At 36.8% G+C, this 27,044-nt stretch overlaps 1 protein-coding gene across 13 annotated transcripts in view; it reads left to right on the top strand.

Annotated features, from left to right (window-relative positions):
- ZFAND4 (zinc finger AN1-type containing 4) overlaps nt 1-27,044 on the top strand; it is a 107,253-nt gene that overhangs the window by 77,223 nt on the left and 2,986 nt on the right. For all 13 annotated transcript variants that reach the window (XM_074337278.2, XM_019716174.3, XM_019716172.3 and 10 more), the window contains 2 exons: nt 17,794-18,969; nt 19,997-20,051. In XM_074337278.2, the coding sequence (XP_074193379.2) occupies nt 17,794-18,969; nt 19,997-20,051 (1,231 nt within the window). The remainder of the gene's footprint in view (nt 1-17,793; nt 18,970-19,996; nt 20,052-27,044) is intronic.

A 27,044-nucleotide genomic window follows, 5' to 3' on the forward strand; every position in this document is an offset into this window, starting at 1 on the left:
GATATTTATAGAATGTTCCATAACGACAGCAGAATATACATTTTAAAAAAGTGCACTCAGAACAGTTTACTAAGATAAACCGTATTGTATACTATCAAACAAGTCCCAATAAATTTTAAAAGATTCAAATCATACAAAAAAAGCTCTCTTATTACAGTGTAATAAATTAGTAGTCAATAATAGAAAGACTTCTAGAAAATCTAATACTTTGGAAATAATAACTTCTAAGTAACAGGTGGGTCAAAGAAGAAATCCAAAGGGAAATTAAAAAGTATTTTGCATTGACTAAAAATATTCTGATAATGTAGTGAATTTATTTTTTAAAATATGAAATAATTCTTACATTTTTAGAATGAACCCCTATTGGTTGTGATGAATTTTCCTTTTTATGTCTTTAGATTTAATTTGCTAACATTTTATTTAAGATTTTTGTTCATCAGAAAAATTGGCCTGTAATTTTCCCTTCTTTTCCAACATACAGCAAAGTTGAAAGGATTTTAAAGTGAACTACTATTTATCTACCACCTAAATTCTACAATTAACATTTTTTAAATGTTTATTTTTAATTGTGATAAAATACATGTAATATAAAACTTGCCATCTTAGTCATTTTTAAATGTATATACCGTTCAGTCGTGTTAAGTACATTGACACTGTTGCACAACCAATTTCTAGAACTTTTTCATCTTGCAAACTGAAACTCTATTCTCATTAAACAACTCCGTTTCCCCACTCTCCTCAGCCCCTAGCAATTCTACTCTCTGTTTCTAGGAATTTGACTCTTTACATACCTCATATAATTGGAATCACACAGTGTTTGTTTTTTGGTGACTGACATTTCACTCAGCAGTGTGGTCAAGGTTCATCCATCTTGTAGCATGTCACAATTTCCATGCTTTTTAAGGTTAAGTATTCCATTGTATACGTGTGTGTATATATAGGCATATACACAACATTTTACTTATCCATGCATGTGTTGATGGAGATGTGTGTTGCTTTCACCTTTTGGCTATTGCAGATAACGCTATTTCAATTCTTTTGGAAATATACCCAGGATTTCAGGATCATATAGTAATTCTATTTTTAATGTTTTGAGGAACTGCCATACTGTTTTCCATAGCAGTTGCACCATCTTACAATCCCACCAGTGGTGCACAAAGGTTTTAATTTTTCTGCATTCTCACCAACACTTGTTGTTGTTTTAAATAGCAGCCATCCTGAGGGGTGTGAGGTGATATCTCATTGTAGTTTTGATTTGCATTTTTCTAATGATTTGTGATGTTGAGCATATTTTCATGTGCTAGTTTGCCATTTGTATACCTTCTTTGGAGAAATGTCTACTCAAGTCTTGCCCATTTTCAAATTGGGTTATATGTTTTTATTATTGAGGTTTGAGTTCTTTATATATTCTGGATATTAACGTCTTATGAGATATATGATTTGCAAATATTTTCTCCTATTCCGTAGGTTGCCTTTTTACTCTGATGGTAGTGCCTTTTGATGCATAGAAGTTTCAAATTTTGATATAGTCCAATTTATTTTTACTTTTGTTGCCTGTGCTTTTGGTATCACACTCAAGAAATTATTACCAAATCCAATGTCATGGAACTTTTCCTCTTATGTTTTTTTCTGAGAGTTTTAGAATTTGAGATCTTACATTTAGGTCTTTGATATATTTTAAGTTAATTTTTCTTTTTGCTGTAAGTAAAGGTGCAACTTCATTCTTTTGTATGTTCATATCCAATTTTTCCAACACCTTTTATTAGAGAAACTGTCCTTTCCCCATTTAGCAGTGGGCTCCTTAGTTTCCAAACGTGAAATATCATATACCTTTTTGTTATTATTTGTACTTTAATTTCACTGTGATGAGAGAACATACTCTAAATGATTTCAAGCCTTTGAAATTAGTTGAAATTTGTGACGATGCATACTGGTGAATGCCACTTGTGCACTTGAAAACACTGTGTAGTCTATCACTATATATAGTGTTGTATACATATCAATTAGATCAAGTTTGTGAATTATGTTGTTCAGATCTGTATCCTTTGTGAAGTTTTTTAGTCTGTTTTCTATCAGTTATTGAGAGAGGCTTATTAAAAACCTCCTTAGTTATGTATCTGTGTTTCTTTTTTAGATGTTTATTTTTGCTTTACATATTTTGAAACTCTGTCACTTGGTATGGTAAAGGTTTGTGTGATATCCAGGGAGTGGTATCTTTCTTGTGCTTTAACATCTTTATTATTATAAAATGTTCTTCTTTATCCCTAGTAATGCATTTTTCTTAAAATCTACTTTATTATTAGCATACTTATTCTAGCTTGCTTTTGGTTTGTGTTTCTATTGTGTATCTTTTCCATCCTATTACTTTCAATCTCTCTGTAGTCCTATATTTAAGGTTTGTCTCTTGTAATCAGTACGTAGTTGGTTTTATTATTTTTTTAGAATTTATTTTTTAAAATTTTTATTAAATTTATTGGGGTGACATTGGTTAATAAAAATTATATAAAGGTTTCAAGTGTGCACTTCTATAATACATCATCTATATATTACATTGTTCACCACCCAGAGTCAGTTCTCCTTCCATCACCATGTAATTGACCCCCTTTATCCTTTTCTACCATATTCCCTCCCCTCTTACCCTCTGGTAACCACTAAAATTTTGTTTATGTCTATGATTTTTTTGTATGTCTGCTTGTCTCATTTGTTGTAGCTTTCAGTTTTATATCCCACATACGAGTGAAGTCATACAGTTCTCAACTTCTTTTGTCTGACTTATTTCACTTAGCATGATAATCTCAAGATCCATCCATGTTGTCACAAATGGCAGTATTTCATCTTTTCTTATGGCCGAGTAATATTCCATTGTATATATGTACCACATCTTCTTTATCCACTAATTTGTTGAAGGACACTGGTTGTTTCCATGTCTTGCCCACCGTAAATAAAGCTACAGTGAACATCAGAGCACATATATCTTTATGGATAAATATTTTCATATTTTTTGGGTAGATACCCAGGAGAGGGATTGCTGGGTCATATGGTAATTCTATTCTTAATTTTTTGAGGAAACTCTGTACTGTTTTCCATAGTGGCTGTACCAACTTGCATTCCCAGCAGCAGTGTATGAGGGTTCCTTTTCTCCACAGCCTCTCCAACAGTTGCTTTTACTTGTCTTGTTGATAATAGCCATTCTAACAGGTGTGAGGTGGTATCTCACTGTGGTTTTGATTTGCATTTCCCTAACAGCTAGTGAAACTGAACATTTTTTTCATATATCTGTTGCACGTTTCTTTGTTTTCTTGGGAGAAGTGTCTGTTCAGGTCTGTTTTTTGTTGTTGAGTTGTATGAGTTCTTTAGATATTTTGGCTGTTGGCCCCTTATTGGAGGTAAATATCTTCTCCCATTCAGTTGGTTGCCTCTTTGTTTTGTTGATGGTTTCTTTTGCTATGCAGAAGCTTTTTAGTTTGATATAGTCCTATCCATTTATTTTTGCTTTTACTTCCTTTGCATTTGAGGTCAAATTTATAAAATTATTTCTGAACCCGAAGTCCATAAGTTTAGTACTTATGCTTTCTTCTATGCAATTTATTGTTTCAGGTCTTATTTTTGGGTCTTTGATCTATTTTGAGTTAATTTTGGTATATGGTGACAAATAGCAGTCTAGTTTCATTCTTTGGCACATGGCTTTCCAATTTTCCCAGCACCATTTATTGAAGAGGCTCTCTCCATTGTATGTTTTTGTCGCCTTTGTTGAAAATGATCTGCCCATATATACATGGGTTTATTTCTGAGGTATCAATTCTATTTCATTGGTCTGTGTCTGTTGTCCTGACAATACCATGCTGTTTTGATTATTGTTGCTTTGTAGTATAAATTGAAGTCAGGGAGTGTGGTACTTTGTTCTTTCTTTATCAGGAATACTATGGCTATTGGGGGTCTTTTGTGATTCCACACAAATTTAATGATTTTTTCTTCTATTTCTTTTTAAAATGCCATTGGGATTTTGATGGGATTGCATTATACCTGTATATTGCTTTGGGTAATATGGACATTTTAACTATGTTAATTCTTCCAATCCATGAACATGGAATATCTTTCCATTTCTTTGTGTCTTCTTCAATTTCTTTTAATAATGTCATAATAGTTTTCAGTGTATAGGTCCTTCACATCCTTTGTTAAGTTTACTCCTAAATATTTAATTTTTTTTTTTGCAGTTGCAAAAGGAATTGCTTTTTTCATGTCCTTTTCTGAAATTTTATTCTGAGTGTATTGGGAACGCAGTGGATTTTTGTACATTGAATTTGTATCCTGCAACTTTACTGTATTTGTTTATTGTTTCTAATAGTTTTTTGGTGGGGTCTTTGGGGTTTTCTATATAAAGGGTCATGTCATCTGCAAAAAAGTAACAATTTAACTTCTTCATTCCCAATTTGGATGCTTTTATTTCTTTCTGTTGCCTGATTGCTCTGTCTAGGACAGTACTATGTTGAATAACAGTGGTGACACGGGGAATCCCTGTCTTATTCCTGATCTTAGAGGGAAAGGTTTCAGTTTTTCAACAGTAAGTATGACATTAGGGTTTCTCATATATGGTCTTTATTATGAGTTCTGACAAGTTCACAAATTCATCCTAGAAAAAGTGCTACATACCTCATTGCTGAATATCACTATGGTCACCTTCGAAGTACTCCCCTTGGGAAGCTATGCACTGACACCAGTGCCGAGTCCACCCTTCAAAGCAATTTTGGAACTCTTTTTCTGGAATGGCCATCAGTGCTGTCATCATATTAACCTCGATGTCTTGAATGTCATCAAAATGTCTTCCTTTCAATATTTCCTTTATCTTCAGTTAAAGAAGGAAGTCATTGGGGACCAGATCAGATGAGTAGGGAGGATGTTTCAATACAGTTACTTGTTTCCTGGCTAGAAACTCCCTCACCGACAGTGCCATGTGAGCTGGTGCATTGTCATGATGCAAGAGCCATGAATTGTTGGTGAAAAGTTCAGGTTCTCCGACTTTTTCATGCAGTCGTTTTAGCACTTCCAAATAGTAAACTTGGTTAACTGTCCAGTTGGTACAAATTCATAATGAATAATCCCTCTTATATCAAAAAAATGTTAGCAACATTGTTGCAACAAGTTCGCGAACTTAATTGTCAGACTTCATATGTTGAGGTACTTTCCTCCTGTACACATTTTATTAAGTGTTTGAATCATAAATGGATGTTGTTTCTTGTCAAATGCTTTTTCTGCATCTATTGATATGATCATATGATTTTTATCCTTTATTTTGTTTATGTGGTATATCACATTGATCAATTTTTGTGTGTTGAATCATCCTTGCACCCCTGGAATGAACCCCACTTGATTGTTATGCATATTCTTTTTAATGTATTTTTGTATTCAATTTGCTAGTATTTTGTTTATGACTTTTGTGTCTCTATTCATCAGAGATGTTGGTGTGTAGTTTGTGTGTGTGTGTGTGTGTGTGTGTGTGTGTGTGTTATCCTTATCAGGTTTTGGTATCAGGGTAATGTTGGCCTTATAAAATGAGTTAGTAAGTATTGCCTCTTCTTGAGTTTTTTGAAATGGTTTGAGGAGGACAGGTATTAAGTCATCTTTAAATGTTTGGTAGAATTCACTAGTTAAGTCTGGTCCTGGGCTTTTGCTTTGTGGGATTTTTTTGATGATTGTTTCAATTTTCTTGCTGTTGATCAATCTATTTAGATTTTTCAGTTGTTCATGATTCAGTCTAGGAGGGTTATATATTTTATTCAGTTTCTGTTTTGCAGTTATTATTATGAATTTTTATACTTTTTTTTCAAGTGATTACTTAGAGACTATAATATGCATCCTTGACTACTTATAGTCTAATAAAAATGACTTTTACTACTCTCCTATTAGTGGTAGTATCTTAGAACACTATCTTCATTTGTACATCCAAATATTTTTTATGTCGTTGTTGTTATACATTTTAATTGTACACACAGATGGTGCCAAAAAACTGTATACACATTTTAAGAAAGGAAAAAAAAATATTAAAATTGTAATATCAATATATACTGATAACAAAAGATAAATAAAAGTCACGTTTACACATTGTTTTGGCACCCCCGGTATATTTGAACTCCTAAAATTGTTTTACGTTGCCAATAATATTATTTACATACCAATATTATTTATACACATAATAATTATACATAACACCCCTGTGCACTTGACCCAGATTCACCAGTTAATAATAAAGTAAACATTTTTTCGTATTTGCTTTCCTTCTCTACTTCTTTCTTTTTCTTTTTTTTTAAGATTTTTATTGGGGAAGGGGAACAGGACTTTATTGGGGAACATGTATGTCCAGGACTTTTTTCCAAGTCAAGTTGTTGTCCTTTCAATCTTAGTTGTGAAGGGTGCCGTTCAGCTTCAAGTTGTTGTCCTTTCAGTCTTAGTTGTGGAGGGTGCAGCTCAGCTCCAGGTCCAGTTGCCATTGCTAGTTGCAGGGGGCGCTGCCCACCATCCCTTGCGGGACTTGAGGAATTGAACTGACAACCTTGTGGTTGAGAGCCCACTGGCCCATGTGGGAATCGAACCGGCAGCCTTCGGAGTTAGGAGGATGGAGCTCTAACTGCCTGAGCCACCGGGCCGGCCCCTCTTTCTTTTTTTTTAAATTAAAGTTTATTGGGGTGACAATTGTTAGTAAAGTTACATAGATTTCAGGTGTACAATTCTGTATGACATCATCTATAAATCCCATTCTGTGTTCACCACCCAGAGTCAGTTCTTCTTCCATCACCATATAATTTGATCCCCTTTACCCTCATCTACCACCCCCGTCCCCCCTTACCCCTGGTAACCACTAAACTATTCTCTGTGTCTATGAGTTTTTGTTTCTCATTTGTTTGTCTTGTTCTTTTGTTGCTTTTTGTTTATATACCACATATCAGTGAAATCATTTGGTTCTCTACTTTTTCCATCTGACTTACTTCGCTTAGGATTATAATCTCAATATCCATCCATGTTGTCACAAATGGTCCTATTTCATCTTTTCTTACCGTCGAATAATATTCCATTGTGTATATATACCACAACTTCTTTATCCATTCATCTATCGAAGGACATTTTGGTTGTTTCCATGTCTTGGCCACCGTAAACAAAGCTGCAATGAACATTGGAGCACACGTGTCTTTATGGATAAATGTTTTCAGATTTTTTGGGTAGATAACCAGGAGAGGGATTGCTGGGTCATATGGCAATTCTATTCGTACTTTTTTGAGGAACCTCCACACTGCCTTCCATAACGGCTGCACCAGTCTTCATTCCCACCAACAGTGTATGAGGCTTCCTTTTTCTCCACAGCCTCTCCAACACTTGTTACTACTGCGTTTCCCCGAAAATAAGACCTAGCCGTACTATCAGCTCTAACACGTCTTTTGGAGCAAAAATTAATCTAAGACCCGGTCTTCTATTATAGTAAAATAAGACTGGGTCTTAGATTAATTTTTGCTCCAAAAGACACATTAGAGCTGATTGTCTGGCTAGGTCTTATTTTCGGGAAAACACGGTATTTGTCTTGATGATAGTCATTCTAACTGGGATGAGGTGATATCTCATTGTGGTTGTTTTTGTTTTTTTTTTATTTCCCATCCCCAGCCGCAAACAACCACGGACTTATCTGCTGTCATGATACATCGTGTTTTAGAATGGCATATACGGGAGTCACAGAGTGTGTACCCTTTTGTGTCTGACTTCTTTGACTTAGAATGCTTTTGAGGTTTAACCACGCAGTTGAGTAATCTTAGTTTGTTACATTTTATTGCAGAGTAGAATTCCATTATATGGAGATACCCCAATTTGTTTATCCAGTCACATATTGTGAATTATTATACATGACATCTGTTCTTTACACGGACATAGGTTTTCAATTCAAGAAATGGACTTGATGAATCATATGATAACTGTAGGTTTAGCATTTTTTTAAAAAATGTTTTATTGGGGAAGGGAAACAGGAATTTATTGGGAAACAGTGTGTACTTCCAGGCCTTTTTTCCAAGTCAAGTTGTTGTCCTTTCAATCTTAGTTGTGGAGGGTGCCGTTCAGCTTCAAGTTGTTATCCTTTCAGTCTTAGTTGTGGAGGGCGCAGCTCAGCTCCAGGTCCAGTTGCCATTTTCTAGTTGCAGGGGCACAGCCCACCATCCCTTGCGAGAGTCGAACCGGCAACCATGTGGGTGAGAGGACGCATTCCAACCAACTGAGCCATCCAGGAGCTCAGCAGCAACCCAGCTCAAGGTGCCGTGTTCAATTTTAGTTGCGGGGAGCGCTGCCCACCCTCCCTTCCAGGACTCGAGGAATTGAACTGGCAACCTTGTGGTTGAGAGCCCACTGGCCCATGTGGGAATCCAACCGGCAGCCTTCGGAGTTAGGAGCACAGAGCTCTAACCGCCTGAGCCACCGGGCCGGCCCCTCATTGTCGTTTTTCTTTTTCTTTTTTTTGAAATTTATTGGGGTGACAATTGTTAGTAAAATTACATAGATTTCAGGTGTACAATTCTGTATTACATTATCTATAAATCCCATTCTGTGTTCACCACCCAGAGTCAGTTCTCCTTCCATCACGATATATTTGATCCCCCTTACCCTCATCTTCCACCCCCCACGTCATTGTCGTTTTTATTTGCATTTCTCTGATGATTAGTGATGTTGAGCATTTTTTCATATGTCTATTTGCCATTTGTATGTCCTCTTTGGAGAAATGTCTCTTCAGGTCCTCTGCCTCTTTTTCAGTTGGGTTGTTTGTTTTGTTGTTGAATTGCATGAATTCCTTGTATATTTTGGATATTAGACCCTTCTCGGAGGCACTGTTTGCAAAAATCTTCTCCCATTCAGTTGGTTGCCTCTTTATTTTGTCGCCGGTTTCTTGTGCTGTGCATTAGCTTTTAAATTTGATATAGTCCCATTCATTTATTTTAGCTTTTACTTCCCTTGCCTTTGGAGTCAAAGTCATAAAATGCTCTTTGAACTCAAGGTCTATAAGTTTAGTACCTATGTTTTCTTCTCTGCAGTTTATTGTTTCAGGTCTTATGCTTAAGTCTTTGATCCATTTTGAGTTAATTTTGGTACATAGTGACAATAGCAGTCCAGTTTCATTCTTTTGCACGTGGCTGTCCAATTCTGCCAGCACCATTTATTGAAGAGGCTGTCTTTTCTCCATTGTATGTTTTTTGTTTCTTTGTCAAAAATTATCTGTCCATATTTATGTGGTTTTATTTCTGGGTTCTCAATTCTATTCCATTAGTCTATGTGTCTGTTTTTCTGCCAATACCATGCTGTTTTGATTATTGTTGCCCTGTAGAAGAGGCTAAAGTCAGGGAGTGTGATACCTCCAGCATTGTTCTTTTTTCTTAGGATTGCTTTGGCTATTTGGGGTCTTTTGTGGTTCCAAACAAATCTGATGATTTTTTGTTCTATTTCTTTTTAAAAATGCCATTGGGATTTTGATGGGGATTGCATTAAATCTGTATATTGCTTTGGGTAATATGGTCATTTTAACTATGTTGATTCTTCCAATTCATGAGCATGAAATGTCTTTCCATTTCTTTGTGTCTTCTTCAGTTTCTCTTAAAAATGGCTTATAATTTTCAGTATATATCTCTTTCACATCCTTGGTTAAGTTTATTCCTAGACATTTTATTCTTTTTGCTGCAATTGCAAAAGGAATTTTTTTTTTAAATTTCTTTTTCTGAGATTTCATTGTTAGTATATAGGAATGCAATGGACTTTTGTACATTGATTTTGTAGCCAGCAACTTTATTGTATTCGTTGATTGTTTCTAATAGCTTTTTGGTGGAGTCTTTAGGGTTTTCTATATATGGCATCATGTCATCTGCAAAGAGTGATAATTTAACTTTTTCATTCCCAATTTGGATGCCTTTTATTTCTTTCTCTTGCCTGAATGGTCTGGCAAGGACTTCCAACACAATGTTGAAAAGCAGAGGTGACAGGGGACAGCCCTGTCATGTTCCTGAACATAAAGGGCTTCAGTTTGTCTCCGTTAATTATGAGATTAGCTGAGGGCTTATCATATATGGCCTTTATTATGATAAGGTATTTTCCTTCTATACCTATTTTATTGTTTTAATCATAAATGGATGTTGTATCTTGCGAAATGCTTTTTCTGTATCAATTGATATAATCATATGATTTTTGTCCTTTATTTTGTTTATGTGATGTATCACATTGATGGATTTGCGTATGTTGAACCATCCTTGTGCCCCGGGGATGAACCCCACTTGGTCGTGATGAATAATCTTTTTAATGCATTGTTGCATTCGATTTGCTACAATTTTGTTTAGGAGTTTTGCATCTGTATTCATCAGAGATATTGGTCTGTAGTTTTCTTCTTTTGTGTTGTCCTTACCAGGTTTTGGTATCAGGGTAATATTGGCCTCATAAAATGAGTTAGGGAGCATTGTCTCTTCTTCGGTTTTTTGGAAGAGTTTGAGCAGGATTGGTATTAGATCCTCTTTGAAGGTTTGGTAGAATTCACCAGTGAAGCCATCTGGTCCCGGACTTTTGCTTTTGGGAAGGTTTTGGATGACTGATTCAATTTCGTTACTGGTGATCGGTCTGTTTAGATTTTCCAGTTCTTCATGGTTCAGCCCAGGAAAGCTATATGTTTCTAAGAACTTGTCCATTTCTTCTAGGTTATTGAATTCGGTGGCATATAGTCTTTCATAGTATTCTTGGATGATTCTTTGTATTTCTGTGGCATCCATTGTAACTTCCCCTTTTTCATTTCTGATTTTGTTAATTAGTGTCGTCTCTCTTTATCTTAGTGAGTCTAGCCAAGGGTTTGTCAATTTTGTTAATCTTTTCAAAGAACCAGCTCTTTGTCACATTAATATTTTCTATTGTCTTTTTGTTCTCTATTTCATTTAGTTCTGCTCTGATTTTTATTTCCTTTCTTCTGCTGACATTAGGTTTCATTTGTTCTTCTTTTTCTAGTTCTTTAAGGTGTAACATGAGGTTATTTATTTGGGATTTTTCTTGTTTCTTGAGTTAGGCCTGTACTGATATAAATTTCCCTCTTAAAACTGCTTTCGCTGCATCACAAAAATTTTGGTAGGATGTATTTTCATTGTCATTTGTTTCTATGTATCTTTTGATCTCTCCTCTAATTTCTTCTTTGACCCAGTCGTTCTTTAAAAGTACGTTGTGTAATCTCCATGTATTTGTGTTTTTTCTTGCTTTCTTTTTGCAGTTGATATCCAATTTCAAAGCCTTGTGATCAGAGAATCTGCTTGGTATGATTTCATCTTCTTAAATTTGCTGAGGCTGATTTTATGTCCCAATATATGGTCTATCCCTGAGAATGTTCCATGTACACTAGTAAAGAATGTATAGTCTGATGTTTTAGGATGAAGTGCTCTATAAACGTCACTTATGTCCATTTCATCTATTGTGTCATTTAGGGCTGCTATTCCGTTATTTATTTTCTGTTTGGATGATCTATCCATAGCTGTCAGTGATGTATTTAGGACTCCTAGTATAATTGTGTTTTGGTCAATTTCTCCCTTTAGTTCTGTTAGTAGTTGCTTGGTATATTTCGGTGCTCCCTGATCCTTCTCTATTTCTTTACCTTATCCATTTGGCAGTTAGTTGCCGATATAACATTTTACCCTAAATGCTTCATTTAGCATATGTATCTCCTAAGAGCAAGGGCCTTCTCTTACATAATCACAATATAGTTATCATATGCCAATCTATTACTGATACACATTAGGTCATCTGTATTCATATATCTCCATGTCTCAATGGTGTACTTTATAGCATTTTGTTTTGTTTTGATTTTTGTTCTGTTTTCAATCTGGGATGCAGTCAAGAACCATGCATTGAATTTAGTTGTAATGTTTCCTTGGTCTTCTGTTTTACAGAACTGTTTCTTAGCCTTTTTGGAACATTCATGTCAGATTTTTTGAAGAGTGTAAGCTAGTGGTTTTGTTACATCATGATTAGATGCAGGTTAAATATTTTGGGCAGGAACATTACATAGATCTTGCATTGTTCTCAGTGCAACTTATCAGGAGGCATTTAATTTTATAGTATTTTCATTATTTTTTAAGAAAATTTGCAGTTTTAGTTTACGAGATGTGATCAAACAATATGGTGAATGTTTAAATTAAAAAAAAAATTATTACAGTAAAAGATAAATGGCCATTAATGCCCCTCAAAATACTCCCCCTTACTTCAAACACACTTAACCCATGTTTCTTGCCACTTCCTGAAACAGTTCTGGAAGTCCTCTTTTATAAGTGTCTTTAGTTGCACTGTCGTGGCTGCCTCGATGTCCTGAATCATTTTGACTTTGGTGACGAGCCAGAAGTCGCACTGTGCCAGATCTGGTGAATAAGGTGGATGAGGACACACTGTAATGGTTTTATTTGACAGAAATTGCGGTACCAGAAGCAATGTGTGACACAGAGCATTGTCATGATGGAGGATGATTTATGGCACACTTTAAAACATACCTTCTCTGAACTGTAGTTCACACCCGACTGACTGCACCAAACAAGTTGAAACTTGTCACACAGTGTTACTGAGGTTCGTCGCACTGCTTCCCGTATTAAAGATCCCTGCCTTACCATTGGATAGCACTCGGTAGCAGCATTCATCATTTGTTTTTATCACAATGGAAAGGTTCTGGGTTGCACTTCGTTTCTGGTACCGCAGTTTCTGTCAAATAGAAACATTACGGTGTGTGTCCTCATTCACCTTATTAACCGGATCTGGCACCATGCAACTTCTTGCTCTTCCCCAAAGTAAAAATGACCGTGAATGGTAAACATTTTGAATCGATTCAGGACATCGAGGCAGCCACGACAGCGCAACTAAAGACACTCAGGAAAGAAGACTTCCAGAACTGCTTCAGAAAGTGGCAAGAATAATGAGATTAAGTGTTTGAAGTGAGGAGGAGTATTTTGAGGGGGATTAATAGCAATGTGTCATCTTTTAGTGTAACAATTTTTTTTACTTAAGCATTCATCGTAGTGTTCGATCATACCTCGTATAGTTTCCCTTTTATCCAAGAGTTATTTAACGGAATTTGAAAATTTTCTGGTTAGAGAGGCTTTTTGATTTTTCATTATTTTTTAATTTCTAGTATTATTGCATGGAAATCAGAGAATGTTGTTTATATTTCTACTTAATAGAATTTGATTGTTTGTGATCTAATAATCACTCTTCATGAATATTCCATTTACATTTTAGAATATGGTTCATTTTCTATAATCAGAGTAAAAAAATTGATAGTTATCTGTAAATTGGCCTTATTGATTGGTTATTTAGATCCTATATTTCCTTATTTTTTTATCAGCTTGATTTCTGTTGAAATAAGAATAGTGATATGTGAAAGTCTATTAATGGGTTTCTGTGCATTTCTCTTTTCATCTTCCATAGTTTTTGCTTTAAAAAGGTAGTTGTGTGATTTAGTGCATAAATATTAATAAGTGTATATTTTCATTATACTGATAATTCTAGATGTTATAAAATATTTAATCTCTGTTTGACTTTCAGCTTGAATTTTCTTTGCCTGATATCATCAGGTCCATAACCCTTGTTTTCTTATTGTTTTCATTTGCTTTTTACACCTTTCTCAAGCTTTTTGAAATTTTTTTTTAAAATTAACATTTTAAATTTACTTTGTTTTAGGTATATCTTTTACATATGATTGGGTTTTGCTTTGTGAACCAATTTGAAATTTTAAAAAATAGATAACAATCATATTTACATTTATTGGTATGATTTTTATAGTTGGTCTCAACTGTCTTATAATTTTGTTATATTTACAGTTTCTTCATGGTCTGTTTTCTTTTGTATGTGTATGGATATGTGGATGTGTGACTGTGTACTTTTTGGACCTTCAGAAGCTTTTTCTTTTTGTCTATTTTTAACTTTATATTAGTATCTTTTCATGTTCTTGATCTGCTTTTTCCTTATTTAACCTTCTTTTATTTTCCATCTTTGAAAGATATCTTTTGAGTCCTACTTATTAACAAAGTTACAATTAATGAACTTTCAATAAATAAATTAATTTGTTTCTCTCCTCTTTTTTCTTCCATTTAAAAAAATTTGCATTATTTCTACTTTTGTAGAAAATATAACATTTATAAATCATTCTTTTACTGTTGTCCCACTCTTACATTAGTTTTACCTCTTTAATTAAACATATACCATGCTTACTATCAGTTTTTTTACTCAATTTTACCCATAATTTTTTTATTAGAAGAAGCTCATTTTTACTAAATTACTCAGTAAAGGCTTATATGTACAGTCATTCCTCAGTTATTGGATATTTTCTTTAGCTTGGATACTTAAAGGACAATTTGGCTGAATAGAAAATGCTTGGTTCACAGTTTTTCCCTTGAGTTTCTTTAAAATGTGGCTCTACTGTTGTCTTGCCTTGTGTATTGCCATTGAGAAATCTAGTTGCCAATCTGACTTTCTAGTCTTTGTAAATTGAGGATTTTTTTTCCTTTTAAGTCTAATGATTTTAACACAGTGTATCTTGAAATTAACCATTCTGCATCAATTTTTACTATACACTGAGTCTTGTGACTTGAAGATTTCAAGTTTTATTTTGGGAGTGATAGTTTTTTAAATGTTTTCATTGTTTCTTTGTTTTCTTTTTTAGAGACTTCCTTTGTACACATGTGGGATCTTATTTTTCTTCTATGCAAGCACTCTCTGATTCTTTTTGATTCTTTATTTCATTTTCATCCTCTTGGCTTTTTTCATACCTTCCTTGAGTACTTTGTATTACATGTTCAGGAGAATCTAATCTCCTGTGGGCACGTTGTAATTTAGTCTTCATTTCTGAGATGATTTAGTGGCTCTTCAGATTATTTTCTGGGTTTTGTCAGCTCTCATTTCACATCTTTCTTTTTCTTTTGTCCATTGTGTCTTGAGTTTTTAGTATTCTGATGTGATGTGGCTTTTTTTTTTTTTTAAAGCACATCATTAGGTTTTTTGTTGTTGTTGCTGTTTTGTTTTTTATTGGGGAGGGGGAACAGGACTTTATTGGGGAACAATGTGCACTTCCAGGACTTTTCTCCAAGTCAAGTTGTTGTCCTTTCAGTCTTAGTTGTGGAGGGTTCTGTTCAGCTTCAAGTTGTTGTTCTTTCAGTCTTAGTTGTGGAGGGCGCAGCTCAGCTCCAGGTCCAGTTGCCGTTGCTAGTTGCAGGGTGCACAGCCCACCATCCCTTGCGGGAGTCGAACCGGCAACCTTGTGGTTGAGAGGACAGGCTCCAACCAACTGAGCCATCCAGGAGCTCAGCGGCAGCTCAGCTCAAGGTGCTGTGTTCAATCTTAGTTGCAGGGGGCAGAGCCCACCATCCCTTGCGGGACTCGAGGAATTGAACTGGCAACCTTGTGGTTGAGAGCCCACTGGCCCATGTGGGAATCGAACCGGCAGCCTTCGGAGTTAGGAGCACAGAGCTCTAACCGCCTGAGCCACCGGGCCGGCCTCCTGTGATGTGGCTTTTTAAAAAATATCTGCAAATACTAACTTAAGGATGTTAATTCAGGTTGGAGTGTTGTGATGCAGTTTTGTTTTGCTTCTTTGTTTTTGGGGGTGGTATTTTCATCAGCTGAAATGTTCTGATTCTCATTTTCCGTTTTATTTCATAGTACCTTAGTATGGATTTGGTCTATGTATTTCTGTTTTATGTTCTGATTTTTTTGTGAAATTTTTATTTACTCAAATAAATGTTAACAGTTATGTGTAGATAAAAGTGAGGATTTTGTGTGACAAAGTAAATTACTTATTTCAAGAGTACCCTCTTTTATTTTAGTGAAATGTAGTTTTGTTTTTAAATCAATGGAAATCTTATTGGAGGGTGAGGTTGGTGTGTTTTCTGATTTTGTGATTTTTTTGTGGCTATAGGATTCTTACTTTCACTTTCTTGCTACCTTCTTTACCTTTACTATTAAGTTCTCAATGGGATCCTTTTCCTTCCAACTTACCTCTTCTTTCCCCAGAAGTGGTATCTTCTTGAAGCTATCTCCTCAGGTCCTGAACAGTTTTAAGCCACTTTCTTTTAATTTTCTAGTAGCCTGTGTTTTAATATCCTAGATCTTAAACCTGCTTTCAATATTTTCATAATCAAGTGGGAGTTTCTCTTTTTGGGTTTATATTTGTTCCATCAGCCCTAGGTTATCCATACCTCTCTTTTTTTTCCTTCCCCTCCTTCTCTTAATGCCCTTCCTCCCCTCCTTTTCTCCCTCCCTTCCTTCCTTCTTTCCTTCCTGTCTTGTTCCACAGTCTAGCTTGCTCTCACTATAGGCATAGGCTTTGCAGGTGAGTATCCTGGATTTGAGTGTTTTTCTACTTACAGGTAATTTGAAGTTAATTTTATCTGTTTCCTAGCTTTCATGAAGGCATGATTTTATTTGTTTATGTTGTTAATCTGTGTGGTTTTTTGGAGAATGCATGAAGAAATTCAGATTTAGGCAACCACCATTAATCATTATAGCCCAGAAGTCATCACCTTCAGTTTTGTAGAATATTTTTGCTGAGTATAAAATTGCAGATTAGCAAAACAGTGGCCCTAGGATAAAAGCAGCTATGGGAGCCAGCATATCTTTCTTTTGTTTTTAATTTTTTTAATTTTAATTTTAATTTTTAGTTTTAGCTTCTCTACTTCTTGCCTCAAGTGATATCCACTGAATTATCTAGGTTTTCTTGTATTTCTATGTTGGGATTGTTGATAGGTCATTAGGTATTACATCCCATCTGGATGCTCATAACAACCTTAATGATAAGAGCTAAGGCTTCATAACTTTAATCTTCATCTGTATCCATAACATTATGAATTGTTGTGATATTTTTATTAAAAATCTAAAACCTACTGTATCAGAGACCCGTAGACCACTTCCATGTTTAATGGTTTGCTAGGAAGACTCACAAGACTAGCGTATAGTTGTATTCATGGCTAGGATTTATTACAGGAAAAAGGTAGAAAGCAAAATCAGCAAAGGGAAAAGGCTCATGGGGTGAAGCACAAGCTTCCCAGAATCCTTTCCTGGTGAAGTCTCACAGGATGTGCTTAACTCCTCTATCGATGAGTTGTGTCAGCACATGTAGAATGTTGTTTACCAGGAAGTTCATTTGAGACTCTGTGCCCAGGGGTTTTATTGGAGGCTGTTCACATAGGCACCCTCTGCCTAGCCTGCACCAAAATTCCAGACTCCCAGAAGGAAAGACGGTATTCAGTGTAAACCATGTTGTTTGCACAAATAGATTAGGCATGGCGAGCTACTTTTATCAATCAGGGTGGTAAGATCCCTCTTGAAATACAAGTCCCCAGAAGCCAGCCAAAGAAGCAACATTGCAAGCAGGCATTTTCAAGGATAGCAGTTTAGTCCTGTTAACTCCTTTCCAATACCTACCTAGCCAACCATGCTCATCTTACTAGGAAAAGTTGTACGGAATCAAAAATGGTCAGCAATGTCATATCTAATATAAAGTGAGTTTTCTTCTCGGCAAAACTCTGACAGTGAATCAGAAGTGAGGAAAGTAAATAAAATTATTTTTCTTTAACATTCTCAGAAAATTATACTTAAGATAACAAATTTCTTCTCAATCGTAAGCTTAAGGTTTTAATCTTTTTAAACATTTTAAAGTGAGGTAATCAAAATACCAATATCTTATAGTAAATCACATTTTCTTTTTTCATTAATTTTTGTTTATGGGCAGAGAAAATGACTGTGTAAAGGAATTATATGTTCACTCTTTTCTTTTAGCCTAAGAAATCTGTCAAGGTAAAACCTCACCCACCTATAGCTCCTCGACCTTCTAGTAGTTCCACAGCAGCTGCTCGGCACAGATTGTTAAGAGTTCTCCCCCACATTGGGCAGTCTTCTTTACCTTCTCCTGGGAATCCACATCTACCTGAAACATCCAACAATGCAGTTTCAAGTCTGGCAACTCTGTCCCCTGCTGATAGAACAATATCACTTGTCCCTAGTAAATTTCTTACGGAAGATGGTAACTGGGAGAGTAACACACTGTCTCCTTCGAATGATGGTGTCAAACTACCACCTCAGATAACTCATATGGAGTTTGAAAATGACAAAGCGTTTGTCGACTCTGTTCTCCATCTTGAATCATCCCTGCCTAGGCAGACAAAACACTTTCCAGGAAATTTGTCATCTAATAATGAGGATGACGCTATTTTATTTCCAACTTCTGAACAGTGTGTAACTGAAAAATCACTTCTACCTGAAGTGGGTTTGTTTGCTTCATTTACAGAAGGACATACTGATGAACAGAACAGTGGCTTAGAAGATGCTTCAAAGATAAATCCAGAGTTCTTACTCACTACTGGTAATAAAGGGTCAAAAACTGCAGAACAGCATCTTAAACATGTTGCAAGAGTTTTGAGTGGTAAATCAGTAGAGACCACAGTTCTCAACCACCGTGAATTAAGTCCTCAAAAGAATAGACTCTTGTCACCTCTTCACTGTTCTACACCAATGTCACTCTATAATTCTCTGGTGAAACCACAGAGACAGTCCAAATGTCCTGAGTCTGGGACTCTCCAGTCTTCTGCTTCGCAAAATGTGCTCCGGTCATTGGATGTTCGAAATATAACTGATTCTTCTTTCTCTAAGTCTACTCACTTTCGAGCTGTTAAAGTTGATTCACCTGGGAAAAGATCCGATATTATTTCTAAAGTTGAGGCTCGGGATATCACAGAAATGGCAAACAAGGCTTCCAAAGAGCCTGTTGGTTGTGTAAATAATGTAGGTTTTCTTTCTTCGCTGACCCGTAGCACAAGCAGAGATGGGTTCCAGAGCACGCGTGGGGTAGGCAAGCTTTGGACCTCGGGAATTGGGCTGTCTACAAACCTCCAGCATTTTCAGGAAGAAAGCTTTAGGAAAAGTTCTCCCCAGTTAGAATCTGCAGAATTTTTTCTAGTAAGTATTTACCTTTCAGTATATTCTACTTGTTGTCCTTGTAGTGACTCAAAATATTTAAAGTTTATTTTTTCGGTTACATAAGTAAGGAAGCCTAAGGTTGACTTCTTTTCATAGTTTCTGTTAAAATGTTTATGTAGTTTGTAGTAAATCTTTTTAGCAGCTGAATTTTAACTAATGTTTTAATCCTAAATTGAGAACTATAATTTGAAAATTATTTCATGTAAACATCTTACCAGATACAGTAGTCCCCTCTTATCTGTGGTGGTATACAATCTAAGACCCCCAGTGGATGCCTGAAACCACGATAATACCTTATATATACTGTTTTTCTTATACATACATACTTGTGATAAAGTTTAATTTATAAATTAGGCACAGTAAGAGATGAACAATAACTAGTAATAAAATAGAACAATTATAACAATGTACTGTTAAAAGTTATACAAATGTGGTCTCTCTCAAAATATCTTATTATACTATATTCAACCTTATTCGTCTTATGATGATGTGAGATGGTACAATGCCTACATGACAAGATGGAGTGAGTTTGACAGGTGGGACAAAGGGGTGATTCACATCCTGGGAAGGATGGAGTGAGATTCCATCATGCTACTCAGAATGGCATGCAGTTTAAAACTTATGAATTGTTTATTTCTGGAATTTCCCATTTATTATTTTTGGACCTCGGTTGACCTCAGGTAACTGAAACTGCGGAAAGCAAAACTGTGGATATGAGGGAAATACTTTATTTTTGAGTGCTAAATACCTTTTATTAATGTTTTTCCCAAATAAGAACTTCTTTTTGTGCCATCATATCATACTCTCTTAAAGATAAGTAATAAATACTATATTGCTGGATGTGAGAATGAGGTTTCAAGTTTATTTAATCAAAATTAGGTTAAATAATTTTAAAATAAAGCCCAACAACATGTTTGTAAAAAAGTACAAGTATTTTATGTTTGGTGATCTTTTCTTCTGTTCTCCATTAACTCACCTCTATAGATGTTTTGTGTTTTCATTGTAGTCTGCCCGTGGTATTGGAATGAATGGAAATAATACAGCAACAGGGAAAAGAGTAGGTAAGCTACAGATAACTTTGAAAACAATATAAGGCTAATAATCATATCATTGTGCATACTGTTGAGTTTCAAAGAGAAATGAGAAGAACATTCTCTGGTATGTACAGAGCAAACTCTCCCTAAACTTTATTTCACTTAAGAAAATGATTATGAGAACTGACTGTAGGACGTATTTGAAGAATAAAACAAAAATGAAATTTAGGTCTCTGTTGTCTGGGAAGAGATATGGTCTATGTGAAAAGACAAGGTGAATGAAGAATTAACATGTAGTTCCCATCCCTCCCATGCATTGACCACTCTGGAGCCATGCTGGGCTACTGGGTGGGCTTTGATGCAGTAACCTAGAAAGTTATTTTTTAACATCGTGATCCAATGTCAAGGATGGTAGTAAGAGTTCTTTTTGATAGACTGGTTATTCTGGATAAAAGAAAAGGATCTCTAAGGCCAGCCCTTTCCAAGGAACAATAGCACGATGACTGTAACACTAAAACCTCGTTCTACCATAACACTTTAAAGCTTCACTGGCTGGCCAGATTTTCAAGGTGGCCATTGCTGTCCTCAACCTTTGTGTGTTCATGCCCACACTAGGAAGGGAAGCTCTTTACAAAGGTGTACCACCTTTGTAACCTCAAGGTTCTAAAGGATATTTGATAAATTATGGCTGTTATGTGAGTGTTGTCTTTAAAGAGATACGTAGGCTTTGTTTTCCATTATTATATAAGTTCCATGGTTCTAAAGTCTTAATATATCCCTTTTTTAGACAATTTTTTTATTGTGGTAAAATACACATAATGTAAAATTTACTGTTTTAATCCTTTTGAAGTGTACAGTTCGGTGGCATTAAGTACATTCACATTGTTGGGCAACCATCACTACCATCCATCTCCAGAACCCCTTATGTCTTGAAAAACTGTAACACTGTAGCCATTAAACACTAACTCCACATTTCCCCCTCCCTCCGGCCTACTCTACTTTCTCTCTTTATAATTTTAACTACTCTAAGTACCTCATAAGTGGAATCCTACAGTATTTGATCTTTGTGTCCAGCTTGCTTCACTTAGCATAAGGTCAAGTTGCACCCATGTTGTAGCATGTGTCAGAACCTCCATATTTTTGAGGCCAAATAATATCCCATTGTATGTATATGCAACATTTTGCTTATCCATGCATCTGTGGATGGAGACTTGTGTTGCTTTCACATTTTAGCTACTGTGAATAAAGCTGCTATGAACATGGGTATAAAATATCCCTTTGAGAACCTGCTTTCACTTCTTTTGAGTATACAAGGTCTGACAATTAAATTTGCAAACTTGTTTTCAACAATGTTGCTAACCTTTTTTGATATCAGAGGGATTATTCATGATGAATCTGTGCCAACTGGACAACCAGTTAAAAACCAAGTTTACTATTTGGAAGTGCTGAAAAGGCTGTGTGAAAAAGTTAGACGACCTGAACTTTTTGCCAACAATTCATGGCTCTTGCATCACGACAATGCACCAGCTCACAGGGTACTATCTGGAAGGGAGTTTTTAGCCAGTAAACAAGTAAGTGTATTGGAACACCCTCCCTACTGACCTGATCTGGCCCCCAATGACTTCTTTCTTTACCTGAAGATAAAGGAAATATTGAAAGTAAGACATTCTGATGACATTCAAGACATCAAGGGTAATAGGATGATAGCTCTGATGGCCATTCCAAAAAGAGTTCCAAAATTGCTTTGAAGGGTGGACCAGGCACTGGCATCGGTGCATAGCTTTCCAAGGGTAGTACTTCGAAGGTGACTGTAGTGATATTCAGCAATGAGGGATGTATTATAGCACTTTCTTTAGGATGAGTTCGCAAACTTAATTGTCAGACCTCGTATACAACGGAATATTACTCGGCCCTGGGAGGGAATGTATTCTTGCCATCTGCAGCGGCATGGATGGACCTGCGGGGATATTGTGCTGAGTGGGGTATGTCAGACAGAGAATGAAAGAGCAATGTGATTTCGCTTATATGTGAAATCTAAAGAACAAAATAAACGAAACAAACAAACTCATAGATATGTCTGATAGTTGTATATATACCACCTCTTCTTTATCCATTCTTGCATCGACAGGTACCCAGGCTGCCTCCACATCTTGGCCATTGTAAACAATGCTGCAATGAACATATGGATGCACTTGTCCCCTCAAAGTAGTGTTTTGGGTTTCTTCAGATAAATACCCAGAAGTGGGAGTAGTGGGTTCTTCTTTGTCTCTTGTTATAGACTTTGTTCTAAAGTCTGTTTTGTCTGGTATAAGTATTGCTACGCCAGCTCTTTGTTTCCATCTTCATGAAATATCTTTTTTCATCCCTTTCAATCTGTGTGTGTCTTTTGATCTGAAGTGAGTCTCTTTATCATATGTAAGGGTCTTGCTTTCTTATCCATTTAGCCACCCTATCTTTGATTGGAACATTTAATCCATTTACATTACAATGAATGTTGATAGATATGTAGTTATTGCCATTTTATTATTCATATTTTTAATCTTTTTTTTTTTTGGTCTTAAAGAGTCCCTTTAACATTTTAATACTGCTATGGTGGTGATGAACTCCTTTAGCTATTTCTTGTCTGGGAAGCTCTTTATCTGTCCTTCGATTCCAAATGATAGCTTTGCTGGGTAGAGTAATCTTGGTTGTAGCTACTTGCTTTTTATCACTTTAATATTTCCTGCCAATCCTTCTGGCCTGCAAAGTTTCTGTTGAGAAATCAGCTGATAGTCTTATGGGAGCTCCCTTATAGGTAACTAACTCCTTTTCTCTTGCTGCTTTTAAGATTATTTCTTTGTAATATTTGGCATTTTGATTATGACATATCTTGGTGAGGGCCTCTTTGGGTTCATCCTGTTTGGGACTCTCTGAGCTTCCTGGGCTTGTATGTCCATTTCCTTCACCAGGTTAGGGAAGTTTTTCATCATTTTTTCTTCAAATCGCTTTTCAACTCCTTGCTGTCTCTCTCTCTCTCTTCTCCTTCTGGTACCCCTATGATGCAAATGTTGGTATGCTTGATGTTGTCCCAGAGGCCCCTTAAACTGTCCTCATGTTTTTGGATTCTTTTTTCTTTTTGTTGTTATGTTTGTGTGTTTTTGCTACATTATCTTCTAAATTGCTGATTCGATCCTCTGCTTCATTTAATCTATTGATTCCTTCTAATATATTCTTAATTTCAGTTATGGTATGCTTTATTTCTCACTGGTTCTTTTTTATGTTTTCTACCTCTATTTTTATGTTTCCTATCTCTTTGTTGAAGTTCTCCCTGAGATCATTGAGCATCCTTATAACCAACCCGTGTTTTGAACCCTGGGTCTGGTAGATTGCTTCTCTATTTTTTATTTTTTTATTTTTTTTTAGCTTTGTTCTGTTCTTTCATTTGGGACATGATTCTTTGTCTCCTCATTTTGGCTACCTCCCTGTTTGTTTCTATGTATTAGGTAGGGCTGCTATTTCTCCCGATCTTAGTAGTGTGGCCTTATGTAGTAAGTGTGCTATGGGTCTCAGTGGCACAATCTTCCTGTTCATCTGAGCTGGGTGCTTCAGGTGTGTCCCTTGTGTGGGTTGTATGTGGTCTTCTGTTGTAGTTGAGCCTCGGTTGCTCTTTGCATGTCAGTAGGAGGGATTGACTCTAGGACTGATTGGTTGTGAGTATGGGTCATCACTACAGTGGAGGAGCTGTGGTTCAAGGGCTGACCCTACAGATCAGGATTCACTTTAGTGGGGCTGTGGTGCCTGACCAGTTGCGCTGTGGTTGCATTGTCTTTGGAGATGGGCAGATGATGCGCTGGCTCAGTCTGAAGATGGCCACTGAGCTTGCCAGCCTAGGGCCTTCTGGGAGGGGCCCTTATGCAGACCAAGCTTAGCCCTAGCCTCTGTCCTGCCCGGGGACACTTGGCATGAGCCACAAAGCAATCCACAGATGGCCGCCTGTGCTGTGCTTGGAGGTGCCTTGAGAGGCCAAACTGTGAACTGAGGCCGGCTGGCACTAGTGCCAGGCTTGAGGTTCGGGACATGCTGAAGCCAAGTGCTACTTATTTGGGTTTTGTGAACCTTTGAGAGATTTTAGGAAAGTCCACAGCATGAGCCAAGACTTGGTCTTTGTATGGAAAAGCCATCGGAAGCGGCTTGGGTGTGCCCGAAAGTTGGGGGTGGAGGGTGGTTCAGGGAATCACCAGGATGGACGAACAGTGTTAGCCAGATTGATGGACACTCAGATACGGCTGCCTGCATCCTCACTCCAGGAGAATAGGACTGCTAAACAAAGAAACAATGGATTCTATCAGCACTTCTGTCTGGGAGAAAACTGCCCCTCCTGCCCTTGACTTGACGGCAGACAATTTAGTGCCTCCTCATATGTCCTTGGCCCCTTTTCAAGCTGCTGCCCAAGTGCTTGAGTTCAGAGTGAGTGAGTCTGTCAGTGAGTAAGTCCATGCCTGGGCCTTTTAAGAGAAGTGTCCGGGAGTGCATCTGCCCTCCATCTAACTCAGTCACAATCTTCACTGGCTTTCACAGCCAGAAGTTATGGGGACTTCTCTCTGTGACACTGGAACCGTGGGCTGGGGAGCCTGGTGTGGGGCTGAGACCCTTCTCTCCTCCGGGTGGTTCCAATGCAGCCGAGATATCCCTTCTAATTTTTAAAGGCCACACACAGGTGTGGGACCAGCTTGTTCCACATCTCTGCCCCTCGTACCAGTCTCAAGGTGGCTTTTTCTGTTTGTCCTTAGTTGTAGGGCTTCAGTTCAGCTAGACCTCAGGAGATTCTTAATGATGGTTGTTTTACAGTTTAGTTGTAATTTTGATGTGGTCATGAGAGGAGACAAGCAAAACATTTACCTACTCCACCATCTTGACTGGAAATCTACTTTACATGTTAAAATTATTTTTCCTTGACATATAGTCAAGCCTGTCCTGTCCTAACCCATAGCTCAGCCTCTTTAAAGTTGGTGTTTCACGTATTTCTCTCTTACCTCTAACTCAGCCTTCAGTGCGTTCTTCTTTTCTCATTGCTCCTTTGAAATTTCTGTTGCTGAGGTCACCAAAGATCTCCACAATTTCAAATCCAGTGGATGCTTCTCTTTCTCTCTCTCTCTCTCTCTCTCTCTCTCTTCCCCCCTCTCCTTCCCTCCCTCTGTCTTCCCTCTCTCCCCCAACCCCTCTTATTCCGGGGTATCACATTGTTGTAGTTTTTTGGGGTTTGTTTTTGTTTTTTGTTAACCTCAGTGTTTTACTCATTTTCCAAGACTTGTGTTTGTCCTTGGGTACCCTCTTTTGGTTCATTTCATTTAGGTTAAGCCATCTGCTGCTCCCTGCAGTGAAGATTTCCCAAACTAGAGCTGTGTGACTTGCTGCCATTTCCTTTCAGTAATAACTGTACCATTCTGAATTACCTGGAAGAGCCTGTGAAAGTTTGGGTATAACTTTTATTTAATTGACCTACTAAGTTCCTCCATTGGTCCTCTTTGCTTTTCACTATAGGGTCTCCCTTGGAAATTTTATCCATTTTCATAGCTTTCATCATCATTTTAGGCAGATGATTATCAAATTCACACCTTGAACACTATTATTTTGTTGGCTGCCTTTTCTGTTGGGTGAATTTTTGTAGATCATTGTGTAGTGCCAATATTAGAACTGGAAACACCAAACAAGTGAGTTAATCCAAATATCTTTAATCTTCTTCTGAAAAGCAACTCTTCACATCAGTATTGTGTTATTGTTGACTTTTTCTTTATTCATTTGTTCAACACACATTTGAGAGAGGGCTTCAGAGAGGAGTTGATGATTGATGACATCTTACAGGATAAGTAGAGTTTTACTAGGTTGGCAAGGTGGAGTAGAGTATTTTAGAAGAACAGATTGTGCACGTAATGTGTCTAGTCCATCATTCAGGGGTGGGTATGATGTGGTAAAGGACAGAAAATCTTTCTGGAAAATTACAAAGGTATCATACTGGACATACGTGACCTTGAATGCCAGTCCAAGGAATTTGACTTTCCTGTATGCTCTAGGGAATGTACATATTAGTGATGGTTCCTAGCCTGGAGTAGATGACTAATTAATTGTTTTCTCTGGTGGGTAGAAGGATATATGGAAACCATTCTCATAGAAGACTGCAGTTAATGTATCTATGCCACCTCATTCCTGTCACTGCTCTGTTCTCTGTCTTGGCACATTCACAAGAGTTCTTGAATGAAAAAGTTGGGGAAACATTGAGTTAAGCACCCTAAGGAAGGAAAAAATGAAAGTGTGACTGCACTGAACTAAATTATCATCTACAGATTTTTCTACTGTTGGTTAGGGAAGAATATTCCAAGCCTGAATTTCAAAGGAAATTTCCGTTAAATGAGCTTAAAGAAGATATCTGGTGCAAATGCTTATTTTTTAAGAAGTGGAGAGTATCCCATCACCTTTGTGAAATGTTCTTGATAGCTCTCAATGTCTTGAAGAAGAAATGCTAATTAAGTGAGTGGGTGCCCAGCATTATTAGGAGTTTAATTGTTTCAAATTTTGTTACCAGTTTTGGGCAAGATCAGAAATGTATTTTAAACTGGCAATAAAACAAACCTAGCATCCAAAAGGTGTAGCAACAATTAATTGTAATTCTAATTTTTTGACCCTTGGAGAATTTTCAGAGACTTTTAGCTGCCAGGTAAACATCGAGCCCAGGCCTCCCAAACCTTTCTCGGTGGTGGGGAACAGGTTCCAGTGCCAGTGACATTCAGCAGTTGTTCTCTTGCCCTTCCCTTTGTTTTGGTTTTCTTTGCTTGCCTCTTGCTTCTTGGCCTTTGAGTGCCAGCCAAGTGCGCTGTGTGCTTGTTGTTGTAACCACTGTCACAGTGACTTGGAGCCTCTCCACTTAGGAGGGATTTGTTGGAATTTTGCTCAGTTCTAAAAGCATTTCACTTATTAATTAAAGAAATTGATTTAATTCTTTCTCATAACAGATGTACTCTTATTTTTAAGGTAAAAAATCAAGTT

This window comes from Rhinolophus sinicus, chromosome 15 (genome assembly GCF_057876585.1).
Source record: "Rhinolophus sinicus isolate RSI-liver-muscle chromosome 15, RSI-T2T, whole genome shotgun sequence".
Lineage (NCBI taxonomy): Eukaryota > Metazoa > Chordata > Mammalia > Chiroptera > Rhinolophidae > Rhinolophus > Rhinolophus sinicus.